Source organism: Dama dama, chromosome 7 (genome assembly GCF_033118175.1).
Source record: "Dama dama isolate Ldn47 chromosome 7, ASM3311817v1, whole genome shotgun sequence".
Classification (NCBI taxonomy): Eukaryota; Metazoa; Chordata; class Mammalia; order Artiodactyla; family Cervidae; genus Dama; species Dama dama.
In genome coordinates this window covers 14432507-14458820 of record NC_083687.1, presented here as the reverse complement: position 1 = coordinate 14458820, position 26314 = coordinate 14432507, and the positions used below count along the sequence as shown (strand labels likewise).

At 38.4% G+C, this 26314-nt stretch overlaps 1 protein-coding gene across 1 annotated transcript in view; it reads right to left on the bottom strand.

Annotated features, from left to right (window-relative positions):
• Positions 1–26314, bottom strand: part of ZFAND3 (zinc finger AN1-type containing 3) — a 308946-nt gene that overhangs the window by 47185 nt on the left and 235447 nt on the right. Inside the window, exon 4 of the mRNA XM_061146616.1 lies at positions 7038–7103. Within this exon, the coding sequence (XP_061002599.1) occupies positions 7038–7103 (66 nt within the window). The remainder of the gene's footprint in view (positions 1–7037; positions 7104–26314) is intronic.

Below are 26314 nucleotides of genomic sequence, written 5' to 3'. Positions count from 1 at the left end.
ATTATAATGAGCCTTGCTACCTGAATTCTTTAATATGTGCAACAAATCAAGCAGATTAAATTTTACCCCCCACTCCCCCAAAAAATCCCCAGAAGAAAAAGCATTTAGCAGATATTCCCCTTTCCAGTTATCCATACTCAATGGCCAAAACCACTGTCAGTAAACAGTCACTGTGGACGCCATAATAACCTGTGGCTTTTTTTCCTATGACAAAACATAGCAAGATGGTACCTTTCAGATTATAGAAATTTTTGCAATCTTGCCAAATATTTGGTATTCATTTTGTCCCCCACCCCAGGAGTCAAATGAATTCCTTCAGGACTCTATGATAATGCATGCACAAGGTAAAACATTTTTTTAATACTTTTTCCCTTGCCATGACAGATTTACTGTTTTGATCTTTCTTCAATGGTTACATTAAATGCTAATAAAAAATGAAAGGTTTATATCTTCCCTAATATTCTCCTGATGGGAACTTGCATATTACATAAGTAGGTCAAATTTCTAATTTTCCATCTCAAATGCTGATACTGCAGACCTGAGGGGAAAAGCTATACCTGAAGGACCAAAAAAAAGAAAGAAAGAATGAAAAAAGAACTGAATTACACCGTTGAACTCACACTCAAAAGCTACCTTCCCTCCTTAAAGCTTCGAGAAGTCCTTCCAAGAAGAGTTACCTACAGTGTGTGACAATGACCAATACAGTTTGTAGTCACTGACTCAACTCTCTGGGATTAAATGCGCTGGCTGAACTGTTTCCATGAATATTGACTCTACTAGGAGATAAAGCGCACAACCGTAGGTATTTCTAAGATTTATAGGGCTACATCTGATTTAACACTACCACCCTTTAGCTTCTGGATCAACCTGAAAGATCTCATATAAACCTCTTGGTAATATAAGGACAATGAAACATTTCCCTTTAACTGGCATCTGAACACTGAAGTAGAAAGTGCTTAGCACATCAATCTTAACACCCAGGTGAAAAGGAGTTTCTACTCTTGTCTTTGTAAGAACAAAAAATAATATCACGAGCAGGATGCCTGAGAGAAGTGAGTCAAGAAAAGGTTTCTGTGGAAAAAAGGAAACAATGAACAATAGTATGCTATCTAGTTCACATCGCTGCTCATCACACTGAACAAGGTGACCCAAAAGGATAAACGTGCTTGAAAAGAAAGGAGAAGAGAAAAGAGAAGAGAAAGAAGAGATGAGATCAGGCAAGGGACAGACAGTTAAGATGAATTAGCACGTCTCTTACAGAGTGTAAAGATGATACTTTCTGGGAACACTCCCCTTGATGTTTAATGGGACAGTTTCTAGTTCCATCTGCTTTCATCTCAGGCAATAATACAGCTCCCTTATGGTCCCACAAATGGTTATTTTACTTGCTATTCTACTAATTATAATCACATTTTTAATATACACACAGCATTTTAAAATTAAACCATCATTTTTTAAGTCTATCTGAAAGAATATTATTTACTCAACACACTTGCTGGAAGAAGAGAAAAATGAATATAGATACAGTGGAGAAAAGTCTGTTGACAGTACCACCTAGTCTGTAAACTTGTCTATTAACTTTTTTCTAATTTTAACCTCAGAAATAAAAGGAAATGAAATGAAAATGAAAAAAGTGGTAAACTAGGGAAGGAGCCATTTCCCTTTTTTTTAATGCGTTACAAAGTCAACCTTTACAAACTCAATCTAGAGCCTAGAGGTAGAGTGGTTAGTGCCCCACCTGGAAGGAGCGGGGTTCTTGGGTCAGTCACAGTTATGGATCCTGCTGAGGAGAGACTAAATTCTCTCAAGAAATTTAAGACAAGGCATGGTTCCAGCTGCCTATTAGAGCTTACACTTTAAGGTTAATCAACAGTGAGCACTGATAAATAAAATATGAAATAACATTTCTTTTGCTCTAACTCTGCAAATTAAGTCTTAGTTAAAAAAAAAAGTTACACAACATGTCTTTAAACAAGAGATCGTAAGAAAAGGCAATAAACCTCCCTCCTTCCCCACATGCATGCATGCTCAGTGGCTCAGCAGTGTCTGACTCTCTGTGACCCCGTGGACTGTAGCCCGCCAGGCTCCTCTGTCCATGGAATTTTCCAGGCAAGAATACTGGAGCGGGTCACCATTTCCTCTTCCAGAGGACCTTCCCAACCCAGGGATAAAACCCATGTCTCCTGCGCTGGCCGGTGGATTCTTTACTACTGATCCACCTGGGAAGCCCTCCTTCCGCACAAGACACTTTAAACACAAAAATATGACCTCATGAAGATACTCATCTAAATATCCAAATACAGTCCCCAAGAAGTTGACTCAAGGAGATGACTACAGCTCAGATTACAAGTTTTGGTTTAAGGTATAACTTGACAGAAAATATGAGGAAAGAAGGGACACTTCAGGTTGTGTGTTGCTAAGAAAAGCACACTCTTTCCTTCACAATATACTTGTTCTTGGCAGGAATGTTGTGAGAATTAACAAGGGAACATGTGCAAAACATTTTGAGCTCTTAAAAGAAATGTAAGCTCTCTCTAGTAATCTGAAGGTGTGATCGACTGTAACTCTCACATTCTAACCAAAAGCAACCTGGGACTTGGCCACACTTTTCAACTTTGCTAACTGCAGACATCCCAGAGTGCTTACAAAGTCACACACAGCTTCATTAATTTTTCTCTCTTAAATACCAAAACTATCGTAGGTCACTATTCTTTTCCACTTAAAGATTACTGAGTTTCACTGTCTATTGCAGTATATGACTAAAGCCAGCATCTAAAGAAAAGCCCTTCCCATCAAGTTCACAAACACGAACTGAACTTTCACTTGCCACGACTGCTGCCTTTTGCAATCTGCTTCTCAGACTCAGTTACCAGAGAACAATTTCTTAAAGGGCCAACTAACCTCTCACACTTGATGGCTATAAACCCACCACTCTGCACTGCTATCCACCCCTCTAAATTGCAAAACCCTCTGATCAAACAACAGTCACCTGAGATACACTTATCAACCACTCACACTACATTCAGGCCTTGACTTAATAATGAGTGTAATGCTAATCTTTAGACTTAATTTTTGAAGTACTAAAAAGAAAATGATCTGTGTACTGAAGAAGTCACAAACCTTTTTAAAGTGCACACTACCATCTAAGATAGGGGTTTCCCTAGTGACTCAGCGGTAAAGAATCCTCCTGCAATGCAGGAGACGCAGGTTTGATCCCTGGGTCAGGAAGATCCCCTGGAGAAGGCAATGGCAACCCACTCCAGTATTCTTGCCTGGAGAATCCCACGGACAGAGGAGCCTGGTGGGCTACAGTCCATGGGGCTGCAAAGAGTCCGCCACGACTGCAGTGACTGAGCGCGCATGTACACCATCTAAGATACGTGGCCGTGTATCTTTAGTATATTTGTACGTGGGCTTCCCAGGTGGGCCTAGTGGTAAAGAACCCCTCTGCCAACACAGGAGATGTAAGAAACGTGGGTTCAATCCCTGAGTCGGGAAGATCCCCAGGAGGAGGCCATGGCAACCCACTCCAGCATTCTTGCCTGGAGAATCCCACAGACAGAGGAGCCTGGTGGGCTACAGTCCATGGGGTCACCAAGAGTCAGACATGACTGAAGCGACTAAGCACACACATTTGTATGTATTTGTTGGTTTTAAACTGTACATATGGGCTAATATATAATTATGAAACTAATCTGCAAAACAAATTTTAAAAGGCTGAGATAAAGAGCTTTTATGATTTTCTACCCACATCCCACATACTGTACCTTATTTGCCCTTCTTCAGAGACCACTGACTTAAAGAACTTTATTCTAGGGGACTTCTCTGGTAGTCCAGTAGTTAAGAATCCATGAGTCCACCATGCAATGCAGGAGATGCAGGTTCCATCCCTGGTTAGGGAACTAAAATCCCAAACGCCACAGGGCAACTGAGCCTGCACACCTCAAATAACTTACATATATAAGTTTTATGTATGTGTGTGTGTGTGTGTGTGTGTGTGTGTGTGTACAAAAAGAACTTTACAGCCAAGGATCCTTTTTCTAGCACACATCATTAATAAGGAGGCTGCTTTAGCGCAAACTTTTATGGATAGCCTGGCTAGGAGGGGATCAGTAACACCTAATTCAGAGGGTTTACCTTATGGCTCCCAAGAACTGACACCACAGTAATTATTTACTATCATCTGTGCCTGAAGCCCTGAGGTCTGGGAGCTGCAGTCACTTGTGCTGGAAGCACCAGAGCAAGTGTCAGAGGCATGGGTCCTCTTCTTGAAGAATCCAGCTATTAAGAATACAGGAACATTCCAGCAATGTAACACTAACAAGTATTGTATTTATAAGAAAATGCTCAGAATCTCCACTATGGTCAACCCGCTGATTCCAGGATAGACAAAAAGATGGAGACAAAGACAGTTGGCCTGTGGTTCTCAAAGCAAAGTATTTAATTTACTTCTGAAAATCAGAAAGCTCTGTCCTCTAGAGTCAGGGCCATTACTTCAGGCTGAGATAGCAGGCCAGCTTGAGGAGCCTGAGGGGGCACAGACCAGCTACTTGAGAAGACGCACAGCGAGATGAACCTGATGACCTTTACGGTCTTCAGTCAGAAATCTCATCTTTCCTTCTGGCTTTTTAGGAGATGACCTGCACGTTGCATTAATTTCCTTCCAAGTCAGAAATTCTCCATCTTTTTCTAGTTAACAGGGATGCATTTACCTAAAGGAAGACTTGGAAATGTGCAATGGAGAGCTCAGTGGTGTCTCACTTAGCGTTTCATGTAAGGAGATCTAAAAACATGACCTTCAGTTCCTATTGCAACACTGACAGGCAATAAGGAATGTGACCAGTGTAAAGTCAATTAATGATACTGGGTATGGCAGTGCATTCTGGTATTGATACTTCTAACGCCTTTCTGCCTAAAACACCTATTGATTGCTGTCAACACTATCCACTGTATACTGTGGAGAGTACCCAACACTGGCCACTGTATACACATAATCTTTAATGGTTAGGACTAAAATACAAGAGCAGCTACCATTACTGAAGATCTACTATGCGAGCTTTATGTGTACCATTTCTTTTCTTTCTTCAACTTATGAGACTTATCACCTCATTTTACAAATGATAAACAAATTTTGAGAGGTTACTTAAAATCACATTTTGAGAGAGCCAGGCCAGGATTTGCAACAAGATCTGCTCTAGAATTCTGTTTTAAAAACTATGTCACTACATGTTATAAGTTCCAAATCTATGTTTCTCTTTCTGCACATTTCATTCAATGATATGTTCTGTACTGTCTGATTAAGAGCATAATTACAATAAAATATGATAAGCAATAATATTTTTGTATTGAAAAGCAGGCTTCAGGATCTAAAGAATGTATTCAAGTCCTAACTCTATTACTTACCAGCAATATTACCCCAGGAAATATATTTAAATTTCTGAGTGCCTGTCTTTGTTAACTGTAAAATAGGAATAACTATCATGTAGAATTGTTATGAAGATTAAATATGCATGCATGTAAAGAATATTGAATGGTGCGTGGTAATGCAGTTAGCTTGCAATAAATGGTATTATTTTTAGATACACAAAATAGTATGACAACAGAAAGGATAAAACAGATCTGCCAAGATGATGAAAGACACAAGTACATGATATTCGGGAAGGGTTCCTAGTAGTTTCAGTGTCTAAGCTGAGCACGCAGTCTCTTTCCTAAATACTCAGGAAGACCAAATAGACTCGAGACTCATTCCTTGATAGGAACTTGAACACCCTGGTAGTGCTAACAGTAAGCCCTGTCCTGAGGGCAAGACTGGAAGGAAAAAACAAAGACCAAAGTACACTGTGTGTGTAACACTGGGCCTGAAATCAAAGGGCTCTGTGTGTTTTTCGGGCTCTGGCTGGGGTCGGTATGAAGATGGTGCTCAACTGCCCACTGGTCAAAGCACAACAGTCGCTCTCACCCCAGGGCACAGTTCTATTCTGTCTCAATCAGAAACTACCCAGCGGAGCCTGGGGACTGGACACAGGAGGGATGGAGCAGGTCAGGACTATCTCATGCAGCCCTCCAGCAAACTGGTCATTGGGAACAAGAGAATAAAATTAAGTTCTTCAGCATGCAATGCCTAGACTGAATGCCTCTGAAACCAAGCACAGACAGGCCTGCTTGAGGTTTAAACATCAAAACCATGAGCATTTAAAAGGGGCTGGGGTTTCAGGGTAATTCTGTACACAGAGATGGTTTGTGCTATTTCCACCAGAGAGTTAAAAGGACTTTTTAAGTTATGAAAAATACTCTGACTTCGACCTTTAGAGAAACAATATGATTATTTTGACTCTTTCAAATATAATCCTTAAGATACTTTAAATAGCAAGCAGCATTACTTAAAAAGGCAAATACTGTCAAAAATAAATTAAGCTACAGGGTAAGGGAGCAACAGGCCTTTTGAGCACTCTTTAGAGAGCTACAAGATTCATGACTTCATGCTTAATAAAAATGTCACAGATGCACAAAGTTCTCTGGGATACTCCATGTATCTGAAAAGAATGATTTCAGTACACACCATGGCTTTAACATGAATGAAAGGAAATAATTTTCTAAAACTAGTACGATACTACACTAGTCAGTTAAGCTGATTACCTGTACTTCATTTACCCTTCAGTCACATTATTTAAGTAATGTTTTTTTCAGTAGGCCCACGACCTACACGAATTAGCCACAAGCTATACTAAGCATTGATTTGCATTTTCTGTATGGTTTAGATCTTAATAACATCCTTCAGACGTTAGGAAGTAGATACATTTTGATGTCCACCTTCTTGGTTCTAGCTGCCAGCATTAACTCAGCCAATTTGACCTCCAAGAGCACCACTTTGACCTCGGCTCACACTCCACTCCCAATACTAAGCACATAATACATCACTTCACAAATGATGGAAGAAATCAGAGAGTACCCTGGCAAGGACACCACATTATAACCAGCAGCTAATGCCTGTGAATAATTCCAGTAAGAACAAATCCAGGTAAGAATGATGTACGTACCTGTACCACAGGATCTTTTGGTTGGTGTGATTAACGAGACATGAGCTGTATCTGTGCATGGCCCACCTAGAAACAGAAAGGCAGGCACAAGAGTCAGTTCACATCCTCTGCACACCCAGAGGGGCTGTCTTGGATAAGGAGAAACCTAAAATGGAAGGGACCAGCCTGTAAACACAAAGAGGAGCAGCAGACAAAGACGAAGATGGTGATGGTGGCGGTGGGTTAACTTTTAGTTCAGCAATTCAGTCTAAAGGTCCACATTCTTTCTATATTGTAACATCCTTTACATTTAAAAAAAAACACACCTAATCTCACATAACGTTAAGATATTAAAGAACAAAATTTTAACTAGAATTCTGATCTGGCTAAGAGTAAATTACCCATAAGTTCAGGGAGGTGAATTTTCCACACAGCAATAAGCAGGAGTCTCCTTCTTAGGTTTATCTCAGTGGTCACCCCACCTTTGAATTTACTGCAAAACTGGCCTTATTTAAAGTAGGTGGGGAACCTCCCTAAAGAACTACTTATCAGAAGAAATAAGGATCATTTTAATATTTAAAGATAGCACTGCTAACCAAGAAAGAATATCTAGTTTACTTATAAAAATATGACACAAAGAGGGCCTTCATGGAATTTTGTGGCCCAGGGAGCTGATGGATAGGTATAATTCAACAGTATGAGAGACACAGTCAATCAGTGGGTGAAGACTTGAAACTCAATCATTTCATTCTATAGAATCAGGACCGCAAACAAATCCTTAAGCTGATATTGATATATACTCCAATACTCTACCTTCTAAAATAGGAAGTTACCTTATAAACTTGAAGACTAGAGGTTTTTACATGCACTGGGAGGGGCAATAGTGATGATCATTAAGGAATGGGACACGCAAGCAAATGTTACATAGATAACCTGAAGTCTCTCCAGGTGACTAGAATGAAGGAAAACATGATTATTTCACATAACTGTTTATCACCTATGGGGCTTCCCTGCTGGCGCAGCGGTAAAGAATCCAACTGCCAACGCAGGAGACGTGGGATCAACCCCTGGGTCAGGAAGATCTCCTGGAGAAGGAAATAGCAACCCACTCCAGTATTCTTGCCTGGAAAATTCCATGGACAGAGGAGCCTGGCAGGCTACAGTCCTTGGGGGTCGCAAAGAATCGGACATGACTTAGCGACTAAACAACAACAATATGTCATCTATGACCAGACTTCCTATCACTGAAGTTACTCATCAAAAAAGAAGGAAATGAAAGAGCTCAGAGTTTGTGCCACCAAGATCCATGGATTTAGGGTCCTAGATATCCCACCAAAGACGTTCATCATTAGTCTACTCTTTCCTATACCAAGGCCCAAAACAGCAGCAAATCTTAGTGAGTGTAAGGAGACACAGAGAGAAAACAGTAAAAGGTGGAAAAATCAAGTAAGCATGTTGTTAATGTCAAAGAGCACCTAGCAAATACCTTGATGTGCCCCTACAGGTTAGTCTCATGCTCAAGGGCTTATAATCTTGTGATAAAGACAAAATTTGTGCACTTATACAAAGAATAATACATGACAGCAATAAAGAGCTAGATGCAAAATGATCAAGTGCCAAAGAATACGGAACAAGTAATAAATGCTAAATGTAATCAGGAAGAAGGATTATTCATCATTGGCCAGCATTACCTGGAAATACTTCTCAAGGATTTGAAAATGAGGCAAGAATAAATTAAAAGTTACAAAGACCAAAAGAAGAGGGCAAGAAAAACTGAGAAGTTTTCTACAAATATCACATTCAGCAGAGAAAGCTTAACATACTAAAATCCCAGAGGTCCAAATGAGCACTAGTGATACGAAAATAAGCAACACGGAGAGACAGTGATTGCAAGGAAAACTAATTCAGACCCCACATCCTCAAAACCCATTGGGCTCTGTAGCTCCATAAAATGTTATAGCTTCTGTTCTCAGGTGTGATTTTTTTTTTTTTTTGCTTTTGTTTTTGTTCTTTTGTTAAATGAATAATTCTTATTTCAGGAAAAAAAAAGCAGTTAAGCCCTACAACTACTCTTTAGTTAGTAACCCCAAATAAGTGATCCTTAGGTTTTTTTTAACAAAAATATGCGGATAGTAAAATTGCTCATAAACCACAGAGTTAATGAGATCATCTATACAAAAAGACTTCACAAACTATAAAGTTTTATGTTATGTATCTTCACTGTTTCTGCCATGAGGTTTTATGAACCCAAGGGTCAAGACTCACTTTGTCATTTACTCTTGGGTCATGACTGTATTGGGGAAGGAAATAGTAACCCACTCCGGTATTCTTGCCTGGGGAATCCCATGGACAGAGGAGCCTAGTGGGCTACAGTCCATGGGGTCTCGAAGAGTCAGACACGACTGAAGCGACTAAGCAGCGTGACTGTATGGACAAACGGCACTTAATAGTGTTCAGTAAGTGACCACTGCAAGCCACTTGATCGAATCAGGAGTGAAGTGTACATTTTTTTAAAACTTTTTTTTTTATTGAGGTTTAACATAAAGAGAATGAAACACTAGAATGAAGTGTACAAATCTTAAGTATATACCTTAAATGGTTTTAAACACATATATACTGTGTAACCACCACCAAATAAAAATATAGAAACATTTCTGGAATCCAGAAAGATCAAGGGTACATTTTAAAAATACAGATTTCCAGATCTTGACTCTGGAAATTTCGATGCAATAGGCTGGGGTGAGCACTGGAAAGAGACTAATGTACATTTTTAAACCAGCTGAGCACAATGTACATATTAACATCCCAGTTAGTTCCAATCTCTGGTAAAACTAACTCCCAGCTTGATATATGGCCAAAATCATTGAGTTCATACAATACTGCGAGCCACACAAAACACAAGGGTCAATAACAGCTTAACTAGCAGAATATTTGTTTAAAAGGACATAAAATAATTCATTGACTAAAACTGTAAGAACAGAGAGAAACTAGTTTAATCAAAATCCCTGAAGAAATGTGGCTGGGACTCATGAATTAACTCTCCCATGTTTACAAATGCAATCTTTACCTCATCTGTAGGTTGAAGGTTTATCCTGATGAAAATTCCTAATGAATGAATTTCTGTAGGTTTTGGCAAATATGCAAATAACTCTAAGGCTACCTAGCATATCTCAACATGTATCATCATGAAAGTGTTCTCCAGAGAGCTTGTTAAACTAACAACCCAATCCAACGTATTCACTACATTACAGTAAAGCACAAATAGAACCATAGCCGAGTCAAAACAAATTGACAGCAAGAGTAACAGGCAGTGATAATATATCCCAGCTTTGATAATTGGACAATATTATAAACACAGAGCTTGGAATTAAGTTTGGTCTGGCAGACTATAACCTATGAAACTCTTTAAAATCCAGAACAGATGCATATGAGCAATGCACATATATTCTATACTAATTGTGCTGTCATATAAAATTCCTATACTCTCAAATAAAAGGAGTAACCACAGGAGGTTACAATATCCACTCTTACACAATTAATTTCAAGTCAATACTGTTACATTGAATTCAGGAAATTAAGGGCCACCCAAAGGGACCCCTTCCAGGTTTTGGTCCACAACAATAAAAATATAGCATTAGTCTCATTGGGTATGGCAAACAAAGTAATTTTGAGAGTTGATAGTAAGGGTCAAACTCAGGGCATCTGTTCCATAAGGGAATGGAGCTGGCTAATGTCTGCAAGGGGGGCTGGCATATGATCTCATAAATCATTATAAATTCTGCTCCTATTTTTGGCCTCTTCCTTCCAAGCAGCAGGATGGGCAGAGCTAATACTTGAAGAGCAAAATGAAGAAACCTTTTCAGGCCTGGGATCTACAGGTAAATGTAGAGATGCTGTGTCTGTTGGGATCAAGAGTGGAAGGTTGGGAAAATAAATGCATTTCTAAGCACAGGACAATTCACACCATACCCTCTATCCTATATTAATAGCAAGTGAGTTTGGAACAATGAGTTTGGGGTTGTTCAAGATTAAAAATAAAATCACAGTTAAGGTTCCTTGCTTAATACTGACACTCACTGAGAATTTTGAACCAGACAATATCAAGATTAAATCACCTGAACTTTTAGCCAATCACCATGAGTGTTTTCTGTTTTCTTTTGCTAAAGCAAAATTAAATATGTGAACTTTTTCAAGTTTCTTCATTATCTGAAGAGACTTAATACTATCATTTTTCACTTGATATTATATTCAGAACTTTTTCCTAAGTTTCCACAATTCAGAGTCTGGAATTTGCATGTAAATAATGTCTGTGGTAGCTTGTGGCTTGTGACTTAAGTCTGAATACTCTGTCTTGTCTTCTAGGGATGCTTCTATTCTTGTATCAAAGGTGTCATACATAATGCAGCACCATGGATCGCATTTGCAATTCCACATGAGAGCTATGAAATGAAATTCTCCAACTGTATTCCCAACAACCAGAAATCTTTATAGCCTATGCAATAGGGCAGTGGATATTTTTCAGGAGACTGTACTGATTCCAGCGGTGTAAAGTAAAAGACGGGTCAAATCTGCATATTAACTTCACTTGTAACCTGCAAAACCAGAAGGACTGAATAAAGGTATCCTGTCAACTATCAACTTTCACATTTCAAGTAGAAGTGGCAGGAATCTCATATTTTCTTTTCCAGCCTCCTGCAGACATACTGAACATGTCAAAAAACACTGAGCTTCCAGTGCAGCAGTCAATCCAACTGACTGAATGGAGACTATGACTCAGGAAAAAGTCCAGAACACAAGCTGCATTTATGCTGGCCCATCATCTTAGGCACTCAAAAATCTAAGGCTGAGTAAATACAGAAAAACAGTACTTCTCCTTAACCTTGAACAGAGATCAACAATTTTCAAGAAAGGTCTTATTAAAACAGCTGTGATGAGTGGTTATTTTTGGCTCCTGATTCCACTAGTCCTCACTAGCTGCACTTATACCACATGCTAAACCACATCAATTAGGAAAAATGGTCTGTCAAGGAGTCAGTCAGCTAAAAATTGCCAGAAGCTCTATAATCAAATATTCTACTATCAGCTCTTTCATGGTAACTGCAAAACATTAAAACACAAAAATAGCCATTCTTTTTGTAGATTTATAACACTTCAATATTCTTGCTTAATTAACATGACATTTACATAACAGTATCTAATTAATTTCTAACTAAAGGCAGTGTGGGCTAATTAGAAATGCATCATCCTTTTTTTAACCAGCTTGTCAATTCCACTCTGTCATAATCTGGACATTGTTTACCTTTGCAACATCTCACTTTCCCAGGCTTGCTATTCAAAAGGTGATTTCAGACAACAGAATTCAAGAGCTATAATTCTCTCCCCACTCTAGAGATTCATATCTTATGGAGTGTTTTCTGATGAGCCACTTAAAAAAAAAAAAAAAAAATCTATGCAATGGAGATAGTGAAATAAACTCAACACTGTCTTCTGATGTGGCCATATTAAGAATGCAGAACTCTTTTAAAAATATCCAAAGAATGTATATTCCTTCAGCAATAAAACATTTCTTTTATAAAAGCCTTCAAAATACATATGGAGACTTAAAAGAGTAAAACGGTAAAACATGAATATTAGGGATAGATCAAGATGCACAAGAAAATAAGCCATCTCTTCAAAAAAGAAAACCCTACCCCACTTTACCCTAAACTGGCAATTTTTGAACTGTTTTAATCAGAAAGGACACACCTAATCTGTCTACATAATCGAGTTTGAAAACCACCATCGATTAAAAACAAGGATACATAAAGTTACAACAAGTGGGAATCTAAATTTACAGAAAATCCTCAGCCCAGATAATAGCCCTCCCACTTCTCCAAAAGAAATTTCCAAATTAAAACATTTACGAAACTTGTTATAGAATCTAAGTGTTAATCTCTCAGAAGTTCTAACTCACTGCGTGATCTCTCATACCACTTGGATCTGATTTAGACATTCATGAGCAGGGGATTTCCAAAGTGGGTAAGAAGCTGCTGTTGGTAGCTCCCTGTTCTGTTCATAAAAGGCCTCTCAACAAAACTTCATTATCATTCCACCCCCACTCTCCTAAACAATTGTAGCTGGGCAGCTCTGCAAATATTGTGTGTATATGTGTTATTGTGAGTGTGCTTATTAGCCTATTTGCACAATAGAAATAAAATTTAAAACTCTCCCACATCACCTTCCCCAGGGAACAAGAAAAATGAAATCAGGAATACTTTGCATTTGCACAGCACTCAGACACTCATACAGGAGCCTGCATGGACATCCCTATGGGAGCCGTGGGATATGTTCTCATTTCATGTGGGTCAAGAAATGCTCTTTTGACCCCAGCAATGGCCTTAATGGCATGAGCTCTTTTTAAGTGGCAAAGTTTTATGCATCTTGATACTCTAGCATATTAGCTGTTCAATATGTTTTTCACTATTGAATACAAATGATTCAGGCCAAAATCAATTATCACACATACATAGCTATTCAGAAGGTAAACTGAACCATTAATAAACAGTTGACTTTCACCATATTTACATGCTTTAATCTAACATGGTAGTTCTCAAACATCTGCATCTTAGGACCTTTTTATACTTAAAACATGAAAGACCTTTTGTTTACGTGGGTTATAGCTATTGATGCTTATCTTATTTGAAATTAAACTGAAAAAAAAATGTAAATTTTCATTTAAAATTCACAAAATAATTACACGTCAACATAAAACATGTTTTTATGAAAAATAACTATGTATTTCTAAAAAATGAGAGCAGCCTTGCTTAAAGGAAGAAACCTAGGTTTTCATATTTGCATTCAATCTGTTACAATGCATCACTCATCTGAAACATATGAAGAAGCACCGCCCTCACACAGATATATACTTGGAAAGGGAAGGGTCTCGTGGACCTCATTAATGGGTCCTGGGTACCTCTACAGGTCCTTGGACCACACTTTGAGAACCACTGGTATAGAACAAAATGGGTTAATATAATTTCCAAGTTCTCCACACTTTGTTCACATGCCAACTGACTTACTCTAGTCTTGTAGAGACCAATCAATGCACTAGTACAAATAACAGTCAAAAGTTTGCCTATTCTCAACAAAGCATTAATATTTAAGTAATATTAAATATTTTGGCACTACATTGTCAAGTTATAAAACCGCCAGCCCTGGAGGCTACTCCAGGTCCTCTGCAGTTCCACAGAAATTTTAGAATCAGTTTGTCAATTTGGCTACACACACACACAGAGGAAGCAGACTGCTGGGATTATACTGAATCTTTATTTTGAAACAACATCTTAACATTACTGAGTCTCCGGACCCATGAATCCATGAAGGCAAAGAATAGTGGAATAAACTCTACAATTGTAACTTCAACCCAGGACATTCTATTTCTGCTACTTATGTAGGAAGAGTAAAACCATGTTTCATGTAACTCAAAGGATTCTGAGCAAGCCAGTTAAATCTGTTTGATTTCAGTTTTCAGATGTGATCTCTTACCTAGAGCCCTTATAACCAAGAAAGAGCATCCCATGTATTAGGATACTGACACACACTCACCACCAATACTCCGTGGTAAATATCACAATAAACTGTGATAATGTCCAACAGAAATGAACACTGAAATTCTTAAGACACCACCATCTCGAGGTTCAAAACTAGAAAGAATCCTTTTTTGAGAGGTCAAAATATCACCTGGTGAATGAAGTCAGTTCTATTTTTAGACACTTTTGTTTCTGTCTGTGACAAAGCATACTTAATATGGATATGAAATCAGGAGCTGTCACTTCTCCAATTTAGACTTCAATTCTGACTATTTACAGGCTTAACCAAGGCCCAACTCAGATTTCTACATTTGCATTATACCATCAACATGAGCATGAATCTCATAACAACATTAATGAAGAAACCACTCAGCATTACAAGAGCTTTTAGTTTTTTGACATAATTTAGCTACCCAGAGTGTTTTCATCAATCTTGTCCTGTGTCTGCAAATGAAAGAAGGCACTGCCATCCTCAGAAAAGTGACTTGTGCATGTTCTCCATAAGATACTTCAGAAAAAATAGACAAATACGTCTATTCAGGCCACAGGTATTGTCCCATGGGCAGTAAAAAGAATCCTGAATACAGGTACCCCTCTTCCCTGACTGGTGCTGAGTCTCTCCTATAAGTAGCTGTTCCCCAGATGGCAAATGTGACAATGATCAAAGTGACAATGATCAAAAGGAACCTTAGTCAAACCTCCTTGTTTTGTAGAAATAAACACTAGCAGGTCTTACTAATAGGACCTTTCTTTGCAAACAATAGTTGAAAATGTCATAATTTGAATTATGTAAAGAAGTGCTTATACTGGTATTTTGAAATTTTAAAAATTCCTTACCAACAAGGCATCCTATTGTTTATTAAATCTAAAGAATTACCCTTTTGACAGATCAACAAGTGAAATGTTTTATGAAGTAACATATGAACACAAAATGTAAAGTTATATGTAGCCATTTTTTGGCATGGGCAACTCTGAATTTTCAGAGTTCACAAACACCATCAAAATCTATTCACGTAAGTTTAAAATAACACGCAGATAGATGCCCCTATAATGATATGATATTTTTTCCCAGCCAAACATGTCTGTCATAATAAAACTTTAATTTAATTTAAAGTCAGCACAGTGTCACGTATGACCTATACCTACACAAAACAGTACGACAGCCGCAAAGGGCTGAAGCCGTGTGAAGTGTGGTCGTTCACGGTGACCTTTACTTCCACGGCCACGTTCAGAGCATTTCATTTAACAAGAACATTAAAAAATCTGCATTTGCAGAGGGGGGCAGAGATGATGCTACTTCAAAATGCAGTGTGAATATCAATAACTGTATAACCTCATTAAGTGCCTGAGGAAACCTTCATGGGAAACTGACCTTTCTGATTTGTGGGCTTCTTAAGGAATCCTTGAAAAATGGGTGCTTAAAGTGTGCTAGTCTCTCTGGCAAAGCGGAAGTCTGAAGGGGGAAATTCAGGTGATAAAAGAAATACCTATCAGCAAAACTTGCTATTTCACAACAAGCAGGTGGCCATTTGCACAGTTAAAACAACAAAAAAGACAAGTCTCATTATTCTAAAAGCTCTGTTAAAGGAGATGAACTGTCACCACAACAAGACAACCAAATTTCAAAATTAGGGAGGAAAACTGCCTTCCTGAGTTACTTCATCTTGAGGTTACTGAATGGCACAGAAAATAATAAAAAAGAGTATTATGTAGCTGCTGAAAATCCGGTTCAGGCAGTGCGAAGCCCCTCTTTAGTGTATCGAAACACATGAGCACATGAATGTTCTCAAAAGTATAAAAAACTAATAAACTTTTCTAAATATTTAAATCATTTACTGAATATTGCCTAGCTGGGTGTTATGGGGAAGAGCAAAGCAGAATAAAATCAAGTCTCTGCTAATTTTGAGTTTAGCCTCTAAACTGGTACAGAGAGATGACATTCTCATGTCAATGAGGTGACCAACACAATAATAACGTCATTAAGATATTAAGGGAAGAAGTTAGGGATTCCTTGGAGGAAGCAAGTGTGGATGAAAAGATTCTGAGGTAGGCTTCCAAAAGCACAGATAAAAACAGTAATATATGCTGCCATGGAGTCTTTGGGGGACAAGAAACTGGTTTCAGTTCAGAGCTAAGTATCAGCACTGGGAAAGGCAGGGAGGTCAAATACAATGAGGTTCTAGATTATATGGGGGAAGGATTTCTGATACAAGATTAAGAATCTGGATGATCAAATTTAGGCAGTGATGAGTCAGTGAAATAATTCCCTTTTTTATTTAACATAATATCAATGGGAGATTCATCTGACAAGTTTATGGACTAGGACAAGATTAGAAGCAAGAACAGTCTAAAGATTATGGCTGGGATTTCCCTGGTGGTCCATGGTTAAGACTCTGCTCCCAAAGCAGGGGCCCTGAGTTCAATCCCTGGTCAGAGAACTAGATCCCACATGCTGAAATTAAGACCTAGTGCAACCAAAGAAAAAAATAAATATTAAAAAAAAAAAGACTATGGCTATAATCCTATGAAAACACAATGGCGGCAATGACAACTTCCGAGATCTTTAATATTTCTCCACTGAGCTAACACTAGAGGATCACAAACAAAGACACATTAGGAAACATAAACAGCATAAGTGCAATTAAGAAAAAGATTTAAATTGCGAATACCTAAAGTTAAGAGCACCTTTAACAGAAGAAATTTAAAAAATAAGAACAATATGTATAACTTCCCTCCAATAAATTTAAAAACTTAAAGGAAATAGGTATTTTTATAATAATACTGCCAAAACTGACTTTTAAATGAGGTCAGAAATATACATAGTCCAATATCACCTATCAAGCCAATCAGTTTTATGAATAAGTTCTTTAAGTTTTCAAAGAATAGATAATGTCGGAACTTAAGACAAAAAGCTTGTGCTAGGGCATGGGAACAGATGAAATGCTTTCTGTGAGATTAATGCAACTGACACCTAAACTAGACAAGAGCAGCATGCCCACCATATATAAGTGCACAAACACAAAATTAACCCATTAAAAATTTCAAAATCGAAAATAAAATTAGCATTTTTAATTCATCAGTACTGAAAGAACTAAGAGAGTTTATCCAGGGAATGCAAAGGTGGTTTAACACTGGAAGTTTATTAAATTGAGGGGTTACATATTAAAGGAGAAATCTATATTTTCATCTTAATAGATGCTGAAAAAGCATTTTATAAAATTCAGTATTTTTGAGTTAAAAAAATTAGCACACTATAAATAAGTTTCTTAACCTGATAAACAGTATCTACAAGAAACCTTGCATCACCTGGTTTATAAAAGTAAAATATCAGAAATAGTCTGAAAAGAGAAAATAATAATAATAGAGAATACTACACAGCAGTTTGAAAAGAACTGGGCTGACCTGGAAAGATCTCTAATATATTGTTAAGTAAGAAAGCAAGTTACAAAACAATATGTATAGTATGTTCTCATTTGTATAAAGAAAACCTTGTATTTATGTACACATGTATACAACTGCATATAAAAATAATATATAATCCAAAATAAATACACAGTGTAAATAAATAAACTCTTCAAAGAGTGGGAATGTGAGGCGGGGAGAAGAGGTCAAAGTATTAAAAGAGTATTTTCACCTTCTATTCTACATAAACCTGTCTTTGCTTTACTCGTACATTTAAAAAATAAAATTAAAACTTAAGAAGACAGCAAAGTGGCCAGCGAATAAGCAAGTCAAAAGTCATGGTTTTGCTCTGACTCTTATTTTTAGACTACAAAAACAGCCAGATGACACTAAAGTGCCTGAACAAGTTCTGATCCAGCTAACATTGTGGGATAGAAACAATATCCATAAGAAAACACTGCTAAACTGTTCAAGTCTTTCTGCATTTTGACCAGGATTCACTTAATGACCCCATACATTGATTCCTGGTGAATTACAACCATTCAATACAGCATGTAACTGTACATTATCATACTGTACGGCACAGTATCAATCTTTTTAGAACACAGCCCTAATAAAAACAGCATGCTTTATAGAATCAGCTTCAAGATAAATAAATGCACTGGAAAAAAAATACCTTTAAATTAAAATCAAAAGAGACATTTAAATTTTCGGCATTCTTCATTATGGGAAAGAATTTCCCACTTTGAGACTATTATATATCAGAAAAGCTCCATCTGTTGTATAATTATCTCTGATAAATGGCCTGATGCTCCAAGCTTCATTAGAGAAAAGGGAAGGGAAAGACACATACAGAGAGAACTGTAAATAAATCTCCTCACCATATTTCACTTAAAACCAGCCCAGCAGGAAGTCATAAAATATTTTTTAATAGGTAATATTTTCTAAATGTTCTACTAGAATAAGTCAGCTGGTTTTGCACACTGTCTGGTCTTCAAGTAGGCACAGTCTGAAAAGAGAAAACTAGCTTTACTTAGCGATAATTAGAAATTTAATTGGTAAAAACAGACAAAAGTTCAACCACTCCGTGGCAATGATATTAATTTTCCAAGGGACTGCTTTGTCAGACAGGAATCAAGACTAGCAGCCAATGAAGCTCTATGCACGTTCAAAGACCCAAAGGCAGTTTAGCAAGGAAATCTGTTAAAATGCACCACCATTTTATTTTTTAAATGCCTGGGGAAAGCTAGGCTATGACCAGGAACCAGTTTCCAAGGAAACAACAGAAATCTCTTTGTTTAACCAAATTAATTTAACCATAGATAAAGAATGCTCTCAAATTTCTATTTTGGGAATCACTGTTATATTAAAGGAAAATCCAGCCAGCACTTGGAAATGAGGCTTTATTCATTAGAAGTCTTCACTAACATTCCGGTTAGTACAGTTCTCACTTTTTCTGTATATTTTCTTTTGGTTACAGCAAAATCATCTCTTGTGTGTATTAATATGTAGTAGAGAAAAACAGGGGAAAAAACACTTCAGCATTATGGATAATTTAAAAGGCCCCGAGCTGACTGCCAGCCCTGTCATGTGAGTCAAGGCAGGTCACCATTCAAATCTTTTCCTCATCTGGAGAATAAGGAGGAGACTATATTCCCTGCTTATGTTGCACACTGTCAGACAGTCCCAGAAAGAAATGTTTGTCAAAGGGCTCTGTAAAACAGGGGTTGATGAACTTTCTCTGCAAGGGACCACTGGGTCTCTGTAGTAACTACCCAATTCTGCTGTTAAATGCAGAAGCAGCAATAGGCAATACATACATGAATGAGCATGGCTGTGTTCCATTAAAAATGTATTCATGAACATCAGAATTTGAATTTCATATAATTTTCACATGTTGTAAAATTACTGTTCTCTTGATCTTTTTCATTTAAAATCACTCTTAGCTCGTGGAACATACAAAAACAGGTGATGGGCCAATTTGGCCTGTGGGTTATAGTTTGCCAACTTCTCTTATAAACTATCGCTTTTTGTGTGTATGGGTTGCTGTTTATCTCTTAGTATGAGCCTCTACAGAGTTCAGAAAGTGTTCTGTATGAGGAGGGCCCTCTCTGTTAGATTAGAATGTCAGAATATTTAAAAACAAGTCCATTTCTTGCAATTACCCTTCCCTAGTAGCAGGTGTCAGTTCTCTTCCTCTCCTCCCTAAAAAGAAACAGACAAACCAGCTCTCTACCAATACCTAACTTCTGTCCACTATGCAGTGGGGCTGGCCAACCTCCGCTTCCTCCAAACAAAAACCCCCACAAACCCTAACTAAATAGGTATATACATCGTAAGGCTCACCAACAAGTCACAAGTAGGGATGTCCAGGCCTTTTAAGAGAATAACAACAGAAAACCTAACTTATAGGAGAAATAGAGAAAAATGTCTTAAAAAATCTTTTAAATCCAATCTTATAAGACTCTCACTTGAGGAGACCAGTCAGCTGCCTATCTTGCTTAAGGCTGTTAGGGCAGATGCATTGTAAGTCAAGATAAGATAATGAAAGTGACTGTCAAGCACAGTGAAGACCCAGGTGAGAGCAGACAGCCTGATCCATTAACACCTTCACCTGTGACCCACCTAGGAGAAGAACAGTGGAGGAAGGGGCAGCAGGGGGTTGCGGACGTTAACAGTATCCTCTAGAGAGCAGAACTTCCTACCATGCATCCACCCTGACGGCTTTAACAACTAGCTCCAGTGTTCCACGCACAACCTGACATTATCTTCTCTTTCTTCAAAAGCTGGCTCAAGAAACAAAGTACAAACCACAATTTAGCACCTCAATGGAAAACCTGGAAATTGGCAGAAAAATAATTAGGTAGTAGCAAAAGCATTATGAAATATATGTGACTTTATTCTTTTTAAGTGTGCAACACTGTGCTCTGCAGTCCTTTACACTACAAATCATCACACAGACAGGCAGCTACTCCGCGGCAGCTGGCAAGCCGGGCTGCTCTGGGACCTTGGGCGAGAGATACAGAACCATCCAGGGCCTCCATCTCCACGTTTGCAAAATAGATACGGTCACAGTACCCACCTTACAGGGTATTATGAACAGGAGGCAGGTTAATACAAACAAGTATCTGGAACACTGCCTAATACTTATAAGTACTCTGGTGATACCTGTTACCATTTTTACAGCGTTTAAATATTATGACAAGTCCTTTTTGTCAATGTTAGCATTTTGTTTATACTGTGTTTTGAAAATGTTCCTAATGGCTAAAGGTCCACGGAATCTTCTGTAGACACACATAAGATGGGGTAGGAAGAGACGCATGTGCTGACAAAAAATATCACCTGGAGCTTTTGGACACCTGTTTTATTTGACCTTCAGTCAAGGAGTTTTAACAAATTCTTTTAGATGAAAATCTGCCCTGTTCTCTGCTTTATACACTCTTAACCAATAGTTCTCATCTTATCTGCAGTCTTTTAAAAACTGTATTAACATACCCAGACTCTTGCCACCTGTTATGTTCATTTAACAGTGAGAAGCAGAAAGTAGATGTAAGCAATACTCATTCTCTTGATCATTAGGAAAGAAGACACACTTCTGGTCCTACACAGTAACAACAGATCCATAACTACTGCACAGTTTACAAATTAGGCTGTACTTGGATTTGGAATTCCAAACCCATTTTCCAGCAACTCCCACACCTTACTTCTCCATAACTGTGGGGAAGCTAAGGGTCAACAGATGGAATTCTGATCTCTTAAGAATACTAAAAAATCAATATACGTAATCCCCTGATGCCTCTTCTTCCACCTAAGTACATCACAGTTGAAGAACTATGCAAGGTGTCAATGGATCAGGCTGTCTACTGTCACCTGAGTCCTCAATGTACTTGGCAATCATTTTAATTATCTCCTGTTGACTTACAATGCATCTGCCCTGAGAGCTTTAACAAACCTTTCTTTTCTCATCCCCACAGTCACCATCCACAAACCAGGAACACATCTCCTCATTTTAGCACAGTTTTCAACCTAGGTGAGATGGCAAGACCCACGTGAGAAAGCTTTTGCAAATGACATGCCTCTTAACCACTATTTCTGCTACTGCCTCTCTCTTACTCTAAAATTCTTATGCACCTGTCTAGGAGAACAAGTCAGAATCTCAAGAAGAGGCATATATATTTGAAACAGTGACCTCTTGGTGGACAGAGACCTTAATCTTACTCATTTCAGTACCCAGCACTTAACCAAGTGTCATTTAGCAAAGACTGCTAAATGAAACCACTGAAATAGTTTATTAAAGAGTTTATTAGATAACCAATCATACCATCACCAAACTGAATATTTCTTGTCAATTTACAGCTTCCTGCAGCATCTTCACAATGTTGAGGCAATATGCTATGGTTGTTGAAAGTGATAGGGACAGAATAGGATAGTTATACAGGGAGCTGCAGGGGTCCCAGCAGGGGACTACATGTAGAGAGGGAAACCTAGGGAAACCACTGTGAGTTAATGATCACTCAAGAAAGTTATCATAAAGAACATCGTGGAACAAAGCAGGCTTGCTTAACTGTAAAGCTAAACATAAAAGCACGAGATATGCACCAGGTCATGATGTAGAAGAAAAATGCTTCAACTCCTATTGATCTGAGTAAGCATCATGATAATCCTAGTTTGACCTCACAGGGTCAGACACTCTCATGCCCAATATGAAGGAGGAGCAAGTGATACAAGACTGACTCTACTCAAAGAAGGCAGTTTTTCCCCCTCCCTCACTTTCCCTTGACTATATTATTGTAGCCTACTTAACCTTCGAGGCAGAGCTCCCTCACCTGTCTGCCTGCATCTCTCTCACAAGCATCCTACATTAATAAACCTACTTCTTGTCTATCACTCTGCCTCTTGCTGAATTCCTTCTGCACTGAGACACAAAGAACCTGAGCCTCAGTTAAGTCCAGATGCCAAGTGAGTGATTCTAAGTAAAAGACCATGGGTTCAAATCCCAATCAGGGTTTTGGCTGGGTTCAAGTCCGGGCATGTGCATTCAAGTCCCAGTCTGAGGTGCACAGTTTCAAAGGCACAGGCCTTGAAAGTTTCACAGACTCTGGAGCCAAATCAGTGGGTTGGAGCATAAGCTACACCGGGAAGCAAGAGCTCTAAACTTCAGGTAGAAGTTACTGAACCATTCTATGCAACTGCCTCATCTGTAAAAATAGGGTTAATAAAAGCACCTACCTTATAGGGTATTGTGAGAATTATATGTAAAGAACTTAGAAGATAGTCAAACACTTCATAAATATGAGTGAACATTTTCATTATTATTAACAAAGCCCATACCATACAATGAAATTTGTTCCTTGGCTTTTATGACCTTGAAAGTGAAAGTCACTCAGTCGTGTCTGACTCTTTGTGACCCCATGGACTATACAGTCCATGGAATTCTCTAGGACAGAATACTGAAGTTGATAGCTTGCCCACTATTATTCACCTCCTCTCTGACTTTTTCAATTGCTTACTCTGTTCTGGTTTCTGTCAAAGTTCTAGCCTTACTGCTTTTCTTTCTTCTCATTCTTAGCAATCTCACTGAACTCCTAAGGCTTCACCTATCCTCTGCGTGTGGATGAAGCCAACCTTGACTTCTCTCTCCCGAGCTCCAATTCAGACTGCCTAGTTGAACACTTAAGTCATCACTATATCTCAGATTAGCAAATCTCCTTTCTCTAGGTCTGTGAAAGGCCAAGATTTACAATAATGAGCCCAACAAGAATTGGGAAATGAGGTTAGCTTCTGAGAGTTTCGCTTAAACAGCTAAAGCAGTGATGTCTCCAGAAAGAGAATGGATCCGAAACTCATTTTGGGTTGGCCATAAGGTTCATTCATGTTTTTCCATAACATCTGACAAAAAAATCTAAATGAACTTTTTATCCAACCTGACAGAGCCACACATCCTTAATCAGACTTAAAGTATTTATGTATATCAAAAGAAAAAACGTGACAGTCTACAGCAACCTAGAATGGCAAGTTATAGAAACACAGGAAGTGCTGTGTCCTAGGGGTTCAAGAGCTCAGGGCAGCTCTAAGCCCAGGCACAGGAGGGGGGGAAAGGGTATGAAGATGGAATCTTGTGCTGAACACAAGACCTTCCCTGTATGTCTTCTGAGTCACCTGACAATTAGGCTCACTCAATTAAAATTTCGCTTCATCTAACCCCACTTGCTCTGAGTCCATACTTTGCTATTTGTCACATAAATCCTTTTTAATGGATCTGCTTCCCATAAAGATCTGACTCCAGAGAAAATGTTTTAATCATATAGTCACATGGATATACTGTTTTTATTTGCAATCCCTGTTACAAGGACTTTTCATGATAAATTAATCAAGTAACTTTTGGTTACCCTGTAAGTTTCCACATAACCTTAATTACAGAGAAAGAGCTGATCTTACCAACATATTGTTGTTTGATCACTAAGTTGTGTCTGACTCTTTGCGACTCCATGGACTGCAGCACGCCAGGCTTGCCAACATGAATGTTTCTACTCTCTATGGCAGTTACATTTTGCATTATGAATACAATGATTAAAAGCATAAGTTCTGAGGACACATGCCTAACTTTGGATCCTGCTCTGGTTTCTACTAGTTTGTTCAGTGTGTATGCTTAGTCACTCAGTCATGCCCAACTCCTTGGAACCCTCTGGACTGTAGCCCATCAGGCTCCTCTGTCCACAGAACTTTTCAGACAAGAGTACTGGAGTGGGTCGCCATTTCCTCGTCCAGGGGTCTTCCCAACTCAGGGATCAAACCCACGTCTCCTGTGTCTCCTGCAAACCAGGCGGATTCTTTACCTGCTGAGACCTTGGGACCCATGAGCAAATTACTTGATAATTTTGTGCTGGTTTCCTTATCTAGAGAATGGGGATAATGAGTATTCACACCTCAGTGAGCTGTCATGAGGAATAAAAGAGAAAATACACGAAACATATAGAACAACATCTTGCACATAAAAAAACGGTCAATAAAAAAAAGCTGTTGTTATCTCAGAGCACTTGGGATGCTCAAGCTGTTGTGATCCTGGCCTGATCCTGATGTGTGGATCCAATCAAATCCTGTTCCATAAAATGAGATCCTGATCAGCTCCAACCCTGCCTTAGACAAGGAGTCCTTAACCTAAAGGTCATAGTAAACTTTAGAAAAATTTTTATTCGAAACTGAGTATAAATGGATGGTGTGTATTCTTCTCAGACAAGGGGTCACAGCTTTTCACCAGCTTCTCAATAACCCCAAACAGATGTTTAAATATAAAACAAAGCCTACTGTCTTAATATCATCACTACCACTTTCATCTATTTTTCTCTTTTTATATAATTTCTACACCTTCTCCTAGGACTCTTTCAACAGGTTACAACAATTTAAAAATTCTCTCTATGCAATATTATCTAGTATAATCCTTCCCTTTTTCAATACTGCCAGGTTATTTCTCAGAATAACTGTGGTAATATTACTTTCTTTGCTCAAAAACAGGACTACTGTCTTAACATCCAAGTATCTTCACTGAGCACTCAAGCCACTATGGCATGGCTATAATCTACTTGTCCAGCCTTGCCCTCCATAAATGGCCCTAAAGGAGTGAGTCACTTGCCACTGCAGACTCCATGCAGCTTTCCTCCATGTGTCTGTCTTTAAAACCAGTAAACCAGTAAATCAACACCCTCCTTCAATGGTCGATGTCTTTAACACATGGGTGTTAAAGACCATTAAAACGGGTGCACACAACTGTGTATCGGGGTTTCTCAACTTTGGCACTACTAACATGTCAGGCTGGATAATTCCTTGCTGTGGAGGGCTTTCAGACACAGTGTCAGAGGTTTACAGCACTGGGGGTAGGGGGAGGAGCAAAATCGCTCCTGGCCGAGAACTACTAATTTTAAGAAATATATTTAACTTCCTCTGATAAACAGTAAGTTCTTTGAGGACAGGGACTATGGCCTTTTTAACTTTTATATTCTCAATTTTACCTAGTATGATGGTTTATGATAGGTTTAGATAAATATTTGTTCTCTGCTGAAGTCAGAAGACAGAATATTCTAACCTACCATATTCCAAGAATTTCTAGACATTCTGTAAATTTGAAACACCAAATTTCAACCTGTTAAGTAAAGCTTTTAAAAGGTAAAAATGGCTATGTCATTAACATCACTATAATTTTCAACAAACTCTGTCAATACAGCTGTGCTCTAAAGGAAATGGCTATAGCACTATAAAGCTTAAGTGGACAACAGACTTCCACATCATATATATGATGCTAGTATTCTATCACTAAAGACTTAAAAAAGAGTA